Here is a 14,141-nt window from a genome sequence, read left to right as displayed (position 1 = left end):
GCACCTCCACACTTTTAGGTATTTGTACGATGGCTTGCGGCCTTTCCATAGTTCGTATGGAATTTTATCACTTTTCTTATGAGAGATTTTGTTGAGAATGTGATTTGCCGATAATATTGCTTCCCCCCACAAGTTTTGAGGTAAGCCTGAATTTATCAACAAGGCATTCATCATCTCTTTTAGTGTCCGATTTTTACGTTCAGCAATACCATTCGATTGAGGTGAGTAAGGCGCCGTTGTTTGATGGATAATGCTAGAATCTAAACAAAATTCATCAAACGGTGCACCATATTCTCCACATCTATCGCTACGAATTATCTTAATTCATTTGTCAAGTTGATTTTCAACTTCTGTTTTATAGGTTCCGAACACCTCTAAGGCTTCATCTTTACTTCTTAAAAGAAATACATAACAGAACCTCGTGCAATCATCGATAAAAGTAATGAAATACTTTTTACCTCCTCTAGTTTGCACAAATTTCAAGTCACATAGATCACTATGTATTAACTCTAGAGGAGTCGTTGACCTTTCCACCGAATGAAAAGGTAGTTTCGTCATTTTAGCTTCTACACACACTTCACATTTGTGTGTTTCGTCAACATTGACGTTCGGTAATAAATTTAGTTTGACGAGATGTTTCAGAGTATTATTATGCACATGTCCGAGTCGATCATGCCACAAATTGAAACACTCAACCACATAGCTAGAAGCAATTATTTTATTACCATCAAATTTTTGGAGTACAGTCATTACAACCATTTTGAATAGACTTTGTTCTAAGTACCCCTTTCCTACGAAGACACCATTCTTCGTAAGGACAAAGTTGTCGGACTGGAACACTAGTCTAAACCCGGCCTTAACAAGTACTGATCCAGAAACTAGGTTCTTTCTGATGTCGGGAACATGGAGCACATCAATCAGAGTTAGCTCCTTTCCAGACGTCATCTTCAGAACAACTTTTCCGAGTCCGACGATCGGAGATGTCGTGGAATTGCCCATATAGAGCTTCCTTCCATTTATCGGAGTATACTTGGAGAACATCACCATATCTGAACAGATATGACGAGTTGCTCCAATATCGATCCACCACTGCTTCGGGTTATCCTCCACTGTATTGGATTCAAACACGACCGCAGTGAGATCCAAGTCCTCAAGAGAGGTTGCGACATGGTTTGCAGCATCTTTTGGCCCCTTGGTTGGCTTCTTTGGGTGTCTGTAGTCCTTTGACATGTGTCCTGACTTTCCACAGTTGTAGCAAGAGCCCTTGAACTTCTTTACTTGAGCCTTCTTCTTGAATTGCTTCGGCTTTTTGGAGTTTGGCTCGACCAGGTTGGACATTTCGTCAATAGTCCACTTGGTTCCTCTAGAGTCGGATAATTTTCGATTATCCTCCTCTATTCGTAGCCTCAGGATCAGGTCTTCCAGTCTCATCTCCTTTTGCTTGTGCTTGAGGTAATTCTTGAAGTCCTTCCATGACGGAGGGAGCTTCTCAATTACTGCAGGTACTGCGAATGACTCATTCAGCTTCATGCCTTCGGCATCCAGATCATGCAGTATTAATTGCATATCTTGGACTTGAGCTGAGACGCTCTTAGAGTCCACCATCTTGAAATACAGAAACCGACCGACGATGAATTTCTTCAATCCGGCATTTTCGGTCTTGTATTTCTTCTCAAGTGATTCCCACAAAGATTTTGTCGTCTCCAATGAACAATACACGTTATACAGCGTGTTGTTCAAGGCGTTGAGAATATAGTTGCGGCACAGGAAATCTCCGTGTGACCATGCATCGCAAGCAGCCTTACTACCTTCCGTAGCGGCTGGCGAGTTTTCCTGCAAAAACCGTACAAGATTTAGCGTCGTTAGATAAAATAGTATTTTCTGCTGCCATCTTTTGAAGTCGGCTCCGCTGAAATTGTAAAATACCGGAAATAGGCGAATATGAATAAGGGAATTTTTTCGAAATTTTTGGACATTTTTCGGGAATTTTCCGGAGTTCGTACGGACGAGTTAACGAGGATAAAAACGGGGCCCGGAAAAGCCTGTTTAGGCTACCCCATTTAAATGAGGAAAAGTTGAATTTCTAAATTTCTTTTTCTTTATTTATTTTTCTTTTCTTTTCTTTGTGTCGCCGTTCACTCTTTCCCCCTCGCGAACCCGAGCCCTAACCGCCGCCCTCTCCCTCGCGATTAAAGCCTTACCGACCCTTCCTCTTTTCCTTCTTCGTCATTGAGCGATTCTCCGGCAGCCACATCTTCTTCCTTCTTTCTCCCTGAAGCCTGCCCAAGCGCCGGTGAGCGCTAGCCACTGCTGGTCAGGCCGTCGGCTGTGCCCTAGTGTCCTTGTTGACGGCGCCGACGCCCATAGAAGTTTCCTCTCCTCTGCCGACAGCCGCCCTCACGGAGTGATCCCGACGCCGCCATCTTGCGCCGAGCAGCAGTGTCGCTGGCTACTCCTCCGAGGAGTGCCCTAGGTGTCGACGCCGCACCTCTCTTCCTCTTCTCCTTTCGGCATCTGAGCCCTAGCAGCGGTCGACTCTCTGTGCCAGCACCCGAGCCCCAGTGCCGTCGCTGTGCCCTAGCGAGCCCGACGCCACTCCTTGTCACTGCCGCTGCACTCTTTGCCCCAGTGCCGAACCGACCCTTTCTTCTGCCCTAGCCAAGCCTCACATTGGCGTGAGTTGCTGCCCTGGATTCTACCGAGCTTTGGCTTTAGGGTAAGCTGTTGGTTTAGAACTGTGGAGGTAAGGTTAGGGTTTAATTCACAGAGGTGGATGTATTGACTACAAATTTTGGGTGTTTGATGTGTAGGTCAGTGGCTCACTCTAGCTACGACCACGGTTCTAGAAACAGGTGTTCCATCGACAAATTAACGACGAAGAATACGAATTTGGGTGAGTTTGGATTGAGGTAAATGCCTTGTTGCGCGTATAATTGATTTAGGTTTGAATTATTAATCTAATGGGTTGATTAGGGATTAGATAACTAACCCTAATTAACCGTTGGGTTTAATTAAGGTAGGTTGAGGGTTTATGACTAGGGTTTTACCCTAAATTGGTCCTAGGGATTTTATTTAGCTGTTCATATGAAGTTAGCTAAATAAAATATAATTGTATTGGTGACACAGGACTTTGACGCGAGACGAGTATCTTGACGTCGGACTTGGACGATTGGATTTTTCCTATTGGAGGCGAGTACTTTTGACTTTTTGTCTTTGATATGCTTAGTAATGAAATTAACATGTTGCATTAATTGTGTTTCTTATCTGTTTCGGTTAATCACTACCCAAATCTTGGTTCATGCTTGATTGATTGATTGGTTTGCATCTCATGTATATTTTAACTGTTTATACATGCTTATAGGGGGTAGTGATATACCATGCTTCACCATGTTCAGGACCTAGGTTTTTATACCTTCTGTGTACCTTTGATTCGATATGATTCGTTGACCTAGGGTGCACTTTTCTATATATATGAATTAGGTCAGAATGTTTGTTTTTATGGTTGTTGTCATGTACCATTTGCATGATTGCATGCTGTGCGATAGTCCGCTCCATTATTGTTGAGCATATCGCCAGTTACATGGATCTGCACACACCACCACTCATGGGTTAGTGGTCGATTCAGGCAGAGTGTGTTGCAGCAGGGACTCTGTTAGGCACCGTTGGTCCACTCATGAGTAGTGTGACACAACGTGTTATCCGGCAGGGATTCCTCCCCGTCATCGTGTACCGAGAGTTGAGAGCATTGTGCTCCCCCATTTATGATTTGGGGTAGGAGGATAGGTGTACTCCGACAGCATCCCGTCCACTCGGTCACTCATCAGGAGTAGTGACGACAGAGTGCACGGTTGTCACAGCCCTACCCACTCGGCCTCACTATTGTGTGAGATGATCGACTGGCGTCAGGGGTGACAAGGACGCATCATTGGCATCATATGCATGATGCATTTATTGCTTGTGTTTGTGTTTGCTGCATTTATATGCTGCATATTGTTTGGATACCTATGTTTGACATGCATACAGGACTTCCCTATCCCTCGGACTGTTTGACCTTATACTCAGGACCTGGTTAGTACAGTATTCTCCTGTTTACTTCAGATGCATTTTTATCTTTCTTATCAGGAGACTGTACGCATGATTAGTGCTAGGTGATATTTCTTTACTTTGCATATCAATTGTACCTGCTGAGTGTTGGACTCACCCCGCCTCCATTGTTGTTATTTTCAGGTTGATGCTGTCCGGAGGGAGTTCCAGTCGCTAGTCCTCACTGCACGTAGTGCTGGTCCCTGCAGACCTTGAGGATATGTTTGGTTTTCTTTGATTTCTTTTCTGTTCTAGACTGTTTTGAACATGATATGTTTTGGATTATTCTGCTTATGGATATTGTATGGATTTTATTATTGCGATGGATTTGGATTTGGATTTTATTCTACTACATGCCTGCCTGGATGGCAGAAGAGGTGAGTTCGTCGGATTTGAGCTTTACGAGTGTAGTGGAGTAGGGTGGATTTCGAGTCAGAGTATTATTTTACTGTTTAATTATCTTAACTGCATGGTTGTGACAGCCAGAGGCTAAATAAATTATAAATACTGCATGGTGTTTGCTTTTACTTATTGTTATTATTCCAGCCGCCTGTGGCTGATGTATATGTGATATGTAGAAATTTCAGATTGTCCGTCGTATAGGGGAGATGCTGCCGAAATTTCTTCAGGCAGGGGCTCCTCTGGGGCGTGACAGAATTTCTCCGGCTTTTCTCCGTGCGGAATTGATGTTGGCGGAATGGCGGTCGGAACGTCGTTGGAAGTAGCCATATCAGTTTGTAAAATATCGTTTACGACTGCTATTCCCGGTATCTCCCGGAGTGCGCAAACTGATACTGATCGTCGAGGCTAGTGTTCAACACTATCTCTGTAAACGATATTGCTCTGCTACGGTGCTAACGGATAGCAGTAATTCATTCCCAAGATACAACGACGAACGTCTCAGAATCGTAGCACTCCGAATTCCGAGACCAGCGAACCTTCTCGTAGGCTTTTTGGACTCTTAAATGCACAAGATGAGATGAATGCTCAAGAGAGAGTAGAATAGATGAATTCGATGATTCGATTGATATTTCCAGCATCTGGAGGGTTCTATTTATACCAAAGAAGAGGTTGAATGCCTTTTTGGGTGAGAGGATGTGTTCTTTGGGCAAGAAGAGTTATAACCCTTCACATATCCCACTTTAATCTCATCCATCAGATCTGAAGAGTTGTGACCCTCATATCTCACCTATTGTCATCAACCATCGGATCTGGATCTACTGATCCATTCGATCTGACGCTTCAGATCAAGTCTCATCCCAAGTGGTCAGATCGTGACTCTTCTTGATCCAACGCTCTAGATCGCATCACAAGTGATTCATCACACCTCTTTGATCAACGGTTGCCATCCGTTTGCCCAATCAACAGTCCAGTCATCTCTTCTTGCCCACGTGGATGCCACATAGGCATTGCCATGTAAGATACGAGCCTGATATGTCACCCGAGTGCCACGTAGGTACTGCAATGTCCTCTGGAGCATAAATTTAAGCTCCTCAATGCTCCTCGCGACGACGCGTACGTGCAAAGTGCAAAGTGCTCCTATAAAGCACCCATTGCGCACGTGGCGGGTGGCGGGCTCACATGTGCGAGCACCTGCTCGCCCCTGAGAAGAGAGCACCTGGTCTTTTTCTGAGTTAACTTCATTAACACAGCATCATTAACACAGCAAAGAATGCACATTATTAATATTCTCCCATGCATTTCCTTATATATATCATTAATGAATAATTAATGTTTATTTGGGCCGACTTTAAACAATTAATTTCTCATTTACCTTTAATCGGTTTTGAGCAAATTAATAGTCTAAATTTATCTACTCAAAACGTAGATTTTAATTTTGAAGTCAATTACGACTTTTATCTATTGATGGTATTCCGATTTTTCCACAAAACCGTATTGGTCCATTAAGACCCCAATATCCAACAGCTAATGTTATCACATAAGACTTGAACATATTTATAGTAAAGTACAAAGTTTTCTAAAGTATGAATCATTCAAAGCAATTTTGTCGTTCCCTCGGATGGGTCTAGTGGCTAGCGCATGAAGTGTTGCCACAATGAAGTCTGGGGTTCGAATCTCGACAAAGCCGAGGTAAATACCTCTCTTATGTGCTAGTCACTATTCCAAAGGCTAGTAGCCACCCGTGATTTACCTCCTCCATGTTGGCCCTGGGATGGATTGACGGGGGCACTGGGGACGAGCACATTCACCTTTTACCACAATTCAAAGCAATTATGCCACACATTCATTCATGGACACATACTCTGACTATAGTTGAAGATAATGCAATACAATTGCTTCTGGTTACTCCAACTTATCTCTAAGCCATTAGCACTAGTTTAAGTTGTTTGGACACTTGATGCGCATATTAGTAACATAAGCCAAATCTAACGTAAATTGTTTGTCAAACACACCAAAATAACCTGGTTGAATCCAACCTTTGAATGTATCCAATGCCGGATCTAGGATTTTGAGGCCTGAGGCAAGCACAAAATATGGTGCCCTCAAAGTTTAATATTCATATATTTTTTATCAATCTAAATATAATAATATTTGAAACATGAAATCTAAGAATAAAATATAGATAAAATATATCATCAAAAATAATGTCGTAAGCAAATACTAAAAAAAAATCCAAACAAAATATAAAATTCATGTTCCGAACTAGTACTTGAATATTATTTGTCTCGCATTTTTTTGAATTAAAAGTATTGATTAAATTTGCATAATTAACTTTCTCAATGATTGTTTTCTCAATAGATAATATAGCTAACCCATTTAATCTTTCTTGTGACATAGTTGATCGAAGATAAATTTTAATCAACTTCAACTTGAAAAAACTCTTTTCGGCAGATGTAACTATAACTGGTATAGTCAACAAAACTCAATAAGCGATGTAATCATTTGAATAACAACCATCCATTATTTTCAAATAATTCAGTACACCAATTGCTCTTATTGCTTCTCCAGATAATGAGTGTCTTAATAACTCTAGTTCTAGAAATAAATCTGATCCATCAACATCGAAGCACCCATCATGTGTTAATGAATTTTGAAAATTGACATATGAACTCAAGAGATCATCATCATCAATAGACAACAACTTCTCCAAATTAAATAAAAATCCAAAGGTTTTTTCGTACGTACTTTTGAAATTGCTCAAACCAAATTTCAAGTGAAGAAAGAGCTTGATCAATTATAAATATGAAATAATTAACTCAAAAAGATTCTTTAGAAGATTGAGGTACCTTTTCACTGTTAATCTTATCAAATTGTCTTTTTTTTCGAATGATGCGCTTTTCTCAAAAAATAGGTTCAATTCATATTTCACTTACAATATGTTCAACTACAACCATGTTTTGATCAAATCTAATTTTTTTTGAAATCTTAGAGAAAAGAAATAAGCTCCTCCCTCTCTTGAACATGTAAATGTTTGATGAATCTATTGATTTCTTCTCTTTTATTTAACGTTTTTTGAATCGGTCAATTTCTTTTCTACGTAATCATGTTTAAAACTAAGATAGAATATTTTTTTGGATACAAATTTAGATATGACTTATTTCTCAACTATTACTTATGAACTTCTTAAAAATAAGCTCAGGAACATATCAAACTAATAAGATTTTTAAAAAAAATTGGTGCCCCAAATTTTTTTTGGCATGAGGCACTTGCCTCACTTGTTACACTATAAGTCCGGCCCTGAATGTATCATTTCTCCAACATAAAGGACCCTCTAGTTCTAACTAAAGTCACTTTAGTTGTTAGATAGATTTTCAATTTCATGTGCTACTTGTTCCACCCACTTCGAAGCACTAGATTTATCACAACCTTGGCTCTAAAATCACTTATTGGAATTACAAACACCTCTAATACCGCCTAATGGAGTTGGAGATTGTTCTAACACACTTGCTAAAATTCAACGCTACAAATGAAAAATTAGAACTAAATTTGTGTGCCTCTAGCATATGGATTAACTTCGACACAAGCCCAATGTTATGAAAAATCCATTGGTGGAATAACAAATGCACAAAGAAAGGTAGGAGCAACTAATGTAGTTCAAATGTAATCCTAGAGAACTCAAGTGTATAATATTTTATTAATAGATATGATGAAAATCTAACCAATTAATTAATATTTACATTTCCCACAGAAACTCTCTTAATCCTCCCTAAACACGCACCTCTCTCAATTTGTTTGAAGAAAATTCAAAAACTTCACCTCCATTTTCTCACTGGGTATTAAAAACTTTCAACGAGAAGAAACTCTCTTCTCTAAAACAGATTTTATCTGGAACTTTAAGTCACAGAAAACCTAAGCTCTCTTCTCTAAAACTCACGAATACTTTTATTACATCACTTTGTCGGATTTGATCTACTATGAGTGACCTCAAAGATAATGTAGCGTCATTTGTTAAGATGATGTGGCGGTCAATGTTAAGGTGAGATGACAGTCAAAATCCAAGTATACATATTCGAACAAATCGCCTTTCAAAAGTAGGATTCCTAGCATAAATTTGAGCAGTCACAGGGTTGGTCGGATTTATGAGGCCCAGCTCTCCATTTTTCCTGTGCAAGTCTCTCAGCATACAGCTGGTAGAGTCCTAGAGTCGGCCGGGCATTCAGAGCTTAGCTCTCCGCTTCATCTGTGCAAGTCTCTCAGTATACAACCGGTCGGGCCCTAGAGCCGACAGGGCATACGGGGCTTAACTCTGTTAGTATTAGCTCTAAGAGAGTTAATTATGAAATGATTGACATATCTGAATTAGAATCATTCAAACCATATGAATTCAATTTAATTCAAATTAGACTTGAATTAAACTCAAGTGAATTCATTCACTAAAGAGGATTAATGGAGATTAATGAAACATTAGAAGAATTAATCTGAAAATTCATTCAATTTCGAAAATTGAATTAAAAAGTGAAGAGTTTCAAAATGACCTTAATGGAGTGTTAATGCTCATTAAGTCTCATTAAGTGGGTTAATTCTTATTAAGTATTTTCATTAGATGAAGTACAAAAGACATTTTTCTCTCATTTTTTAGATGAATTTCATTCTTTTTCCTCTCCTCTCTTTTTTTTTTGTCGAAACTCCTTAGAGGGTTGCTACCACAACTTTGAGTGTTGGTCTTCTCCATTCTCTTGTGTTCGTGTGGATACCGAAAGAGGCACGGACACGTGATCATGCTGAGGTCCTAGTTGTCGGGAGATCGAGTGCACGCATCAAAGGTATAACACCCTATTATCATGAAACTTAGTATATGTTGTTGTTTTCTTCCTTTGCATGGATTTTCTGATAGGAACTAGATGTTTTCCGCTGTGTTTTTTACGTGTTTAGTGCCCTAATTCCTTGCAAACTCCTCACTTCTGTGCAAATCTCTCAACATACAACCCATTGGACCCTAGAGTCGGCCGGGTATACGAGACTTAGCTCCCCACTTCTTCTGTGCGAGCCTCTCAGCATACAATCGATCGAGCCCCAGAGTCGATCGAACATATGGGGTTCAACTCCCCACTCCTCATGAACAGGACCTCTAGACTCAATTCCTCATCTCTCCTGGGAGCGGCTCCCAGCCTATATCCGCTCGGCCCTAGAGCCGGTCGGACCTCCAGACTCAATTCCTCGTCTCTCTTGGGCGTGGTTCCCAGCCTATTTCCACCCGACCCAGAGCCGGTCGGACCTCCAGATTCAGTTCCTCATCTCCCCTAGGCCTAGCTCCCAGTTACACTCACCTGATCTTAAAGTCAATCGGATCTCCTCTAAAAGACAGCATTGTCAGGGAATCTTAACAATTTATCAGAGAATAATAGCTACTCAACATAGAATATTCCCTTATTCTAGCATGAGGAAGGTTGTCGTACATTCTCCACCACCTGACATATTCTGATACCAGATATTCACTGCTGTCTCATTATTGCGAGGGTTATATGAGGTGTATAAAAAGGAGGTCATCTCCATTGCCCAAGTATACTCAAATGCTCACACTCACATGTACACACGTCTACACATCCATATTTATTGTTCTACTGTTTATCTTCTTCTCGATTGTTCGCTCGGCTACTATTCTGACTTGAGTGTTAAAGTGTCTGCATCAAAGACTCCTCCCTAGTTCTCACTCTAACGTTCTCATTGGCCCTGTCTGTGGTATGCGCAAGTCCGCAGCTCCCAACTCCAGGTCCGCAGCTCCCAACTCAAAATCTCTCTTTTGTCAACATTCCTACCACCTCACCAACCCTCCGTCTACTCAACTTTCGATCAGGATCAATGACACAATTGGATGTATTATTAAATTAATATGTAAAGTCATCAATTAAGAAATTAAATCCACTAGCAACTTATATGGAAGCTACCTACCCTTAAGCCTTAGCTTAACAGTGATGTAGCTAGAATTTTCAATCAGAGAGCACGAATTCAATAAATTAAAAATTAATATAATATAAAATATTAGCCCTTAGTTATAATTGAAATAATGATCTATTGATTCCCAAAGTTTATCTATGACTCAAAGTAAAAGAATCACTAGTGGCCTCACTTCCTTATAACATTTAGCATTCCTACATATGAGACATCTATTCTGATTTAAATAATCATCCTAACTAGCAATTGCCTAATAAAATAAAATTTATACTTTATCACTCCCCTTCAATTAATGAAATATATAAACAAAAGAAAGGAACAACTTATTCCTCCTGTTGTTGTTGTTGTAGTTGGACAAAGGTGAAAAAGAGTTACCTATAAAAGATTACTCGTTGGAAAAAATAAAAAGAAGACCGTTGCCTTTGAGAAAAATAGAGAAAAGAAGATAGGGAGGAAGAAGTAAAAGACCGTTTAATTATCCCCACGCCTTCTTGTTGGATTTAGTTCTCACTTTGTGTTCTACGATTTAGTTCATCTATTTATTATTTTATATATGTTTTTAAAAAGTCAATACTTAACATTTTAAATCGTTATATTTCCTTTTAAAAAAAATGATATCAATAGACAACTTATGTCGAAAGTTTTCCAAATATATGGTCAATTTCAATTTTCAACGATAAACGGTCATGAATCGATCGATCAAAGTGACGATGAGATATAACATTTTCAAAAATCTCAAGGACAGTTGCACTCTCCCATCTCCACTTGGCTACACCCCTAGATAGATATGAGATCATTCTACATGCTAACAGATGAACTGTTGGATTAGTGACGTAGTGCAAGCTGTTGATCCCGTTGATTTAATCGTGAATATCTCAAATGACGATTGAAAATTATTATTGATTAAAAATTATCTAAAACAATTAAATAAATAGTTTAAATAGTTTTCAAAAATCTAAAGATGTAAAAATAGAAAAAAAAAAATTCTAGACAATGATAAAAAATATTAAGAGCTTTTTCAAGACTTTAATGCTTTTTATTTTAAAATTTAAAACTGAACTATTATGGATTCAAACCGATAATTAATCGTAGATATTTGAACGAATTTAACGAATTTTAAAGTGACTGTTAAAAGGCCACATGATTCACTTATAACCGTTAAACTTTACCCACCGTGGCCATCGATTTAAGCGATTCCAAAACTCCAGCCGCTGCTCAGCATCACTATCTCATAAAAAATATGGAATCGTCACATCAGCGACCCCTAGAGCCGGTCCTATAGATATGGAGGGAGGTAAATGTAGGTATACAGGTGGAAAGTACATGACGGAGACGTTAACCCCATGCAGTGACACCCCGGGGATCGATCCCTGGACCTTTCAACCACAGAATCATGCACTCCCCATCTGTGCTACGCCCTGGGGACTCCGCATCACTATCTCATGGGATTACTGCCAATATACGTGCGTAATCAGAGGCTTATCACTATAAATATTGCGCCCTCCAAGTGAGAGCTAAAAAATGCAGAAGCAGCGAGAAGAGCATGAGTAATTAATATAACACCATTACTCCATCAGAGTAATACAATTAATTTCGAGTTCCTTCTGCAATTCTGCTGCTGCTGCTGCTGCAACTTGAATGACTCGTCACCACTTCACCTCTCCTTCTCTCACACCAAAACTCCTGCTTGCCAGACGGAACCCAGCTCAGCGTCCAACGCCTCCCTGCTCCCAGCTTCCTTCCAGCTTGTATATTTGAATTTAATTCGGAGCATGCAGCTGCAGCTCTGAGCAGAACCCAATTGACAATTGTCATAACTACATACAATTGGTATATATGAGAGTTTTTCTCAACAGAATAAGCTTCAGGGTTCCACTCCTCCCTAATTTCCCTCACAGCCAGAGACAGAGGCAGAGGCAGAGGCAGAGGCAGCAGCAATTCTACCACCAGCAAAGACACCATCTGTACAGTGGCTATGGAGACAAAAAGGAGGAGGAGGAGGAGGCGGTGGTGGTGATTATGGGTGCCACTGGCACGGGTAAGTCGAAGTTGTCCATTGATCTCTCCTCTGCCTTCGCCGGGGAGGTGGTGAATTCCGACAAGATCCAGGTGTACCGTGGCCTCGACATCACCACCAATAAGATCTCCTTGGCCGAGCGGCGCAGCGTGCCGCACCATTTGCTCGGGGCGCTCGATCCAGCAGCAGGTGAGCTTCCCCGTGCGCGGTTCCGGGCTTTGGCTGCCTGCGCTATTCGTGATATCGCTGCGCGAGACCGACTGCCGGTGATCGCAGGTGGCTCCAACTCCTTCGTCCATGCGTTGCTGTCGGAGCGTTTTGACCCACAGGGCGACCCATTCGTCGATGAGGATGCTGGGGAGGAGGAAGAGAAGGGGCGGCGGCGGCGGCGGCTGCTCCGGTACAGGTGCTGCTTCTTGTGGGTGCATGTGGAGGCCGCCGTACTGGCGGAGTACCTGGACCGGAGGGTGGAGGAGATGCTGGGGCAGGGGATGGTGGAAGAGCTAGAGGAGTATTTCGCGACGGAGGGGGAGGAGGCGGAGCGGAGGCACCCCGGACTGGGAAAGGCCATTGGGGTGTCCGAGTTCAAGCGCTACTTCACGGCGCGGGGCTCACGGACGAACTCCGAGTATGACAGCGCGGTGGCGGCGATCAAGGCTAACACCCGGCGTCTGGCGGAGTCGCAGGTGAGGAAGATGGAGCGGCTGGTGGCGATCGGGTGGCCGCTGCGGCGGGTGGACGCGACTGCAACGGTGGAGGCGCGACTCGGCGCCGGTCTCGGAGCCAGTACTACGGCGAGCTGCTGGAAGAGGGACGTGGAGGGGCCCAGCCTCGTGGCCGTAGAACAATTGCTTCTGAGGAAGGACGGCGATGTTTATGATCACCGTCCACACACGCGCATGTGCGCCGCAATCCGCCTCCATTAAAGTTGCTCGAGTGCGCTGAACTCTCCTCTTTCAATCTTTTCCCGCCATTAGAGTCTTCGCCCTTCTCAACGCGATTTTCCTCCTGTTTATTTTCGATTTTGGTTCGAGTTCATTGCATTTTGTTTCCTATTTTTTGTTTTTTGTTTTTCGATTTTGTTTTCAGTGACAAATTCGTTGATTGTTTTCTTTGGTGGTGTGTGAAATTTCTAAATAACAAATAAATTTTAAACTTGAATTTAAGTGGTTTGCCAAGTGCCAACTTCACATTCACATTTTGCCCGTGACTTGGTACGCTAGTACTTAGGCAACCAAAGTGTGACTGATGAAAAAAAAAAAGTTACCATCAGTAAATTAGGAGATAATCATCTCACTAAAACAAATAGTAATCACTAATGTTACTATACTAACAGTATAAACAATTGCATACATATACGATCTTACAATAATTCTTAAACATTTAGTTGTTTGTGTCATAACTCATGTCTCATAGTTGGTGTTAACATGGGCTTAAGTCCAGGTCATTAAAAAGCTAGGAATTATAGTTTAAATTTACAAAGGAGAAAAAAATTGATAATTTTAATTAATTTCATTGATTATTTTTAGAGATGATCGATCTGATTATATAAAAATTTCATCAGTTAGTACAGTAGAGTATATCGAGAAGAAGAAAAGAATAACATGTGCAAAAGAAAGACAGAAACATAGGTGACAAATTGAAAAGGAGAAAAATTAAATCTATAACATTTAAATGGAATTTTTTT

General features: G+C 41.1%; 1 protein-coding gene across 1 annotated transcript; it reads left to right on the top strand.

The window, feature by feature from the left end:
• The first annotated feature begins 12,273 nt into the window (after nt 1-12,273).
• On the top strand, nt 12,274-13,380 carry LOC122010825 (adenylate isopentenyltransferase-like). The gene has a single exon (XM_042567299.1). The coding sequence runs from the start codon at nt 12,274-12,276 to the stop codon at nt 13,378-13,380; it is 1,107 nt and encodes a 368-aa protein (XP_042423233.1).
• The last annotated feature ends 761 nt before the right edge of the window (nt 13,381-14,141 follow it).

The sequence above is a fragment of the Zingiber officinale genome, chromosome 8A, assembly GCF_018446385.1.
Source record: "Zingiber officinale cultivar Zhangliang chromosome 8A, Zo_v1.1, whole genome shotgun sequence".
Classification (NCBI taxonomy): Eukaryota; Viridiplantae; Streptophyta; class Magnoliopsida; order Zingiberales; family Zingiberaceae; genus Zingiber; species Zingiber officinale.
This window is presented reverse-complemented; position numbering and strand designations above follow the sequence as displayed.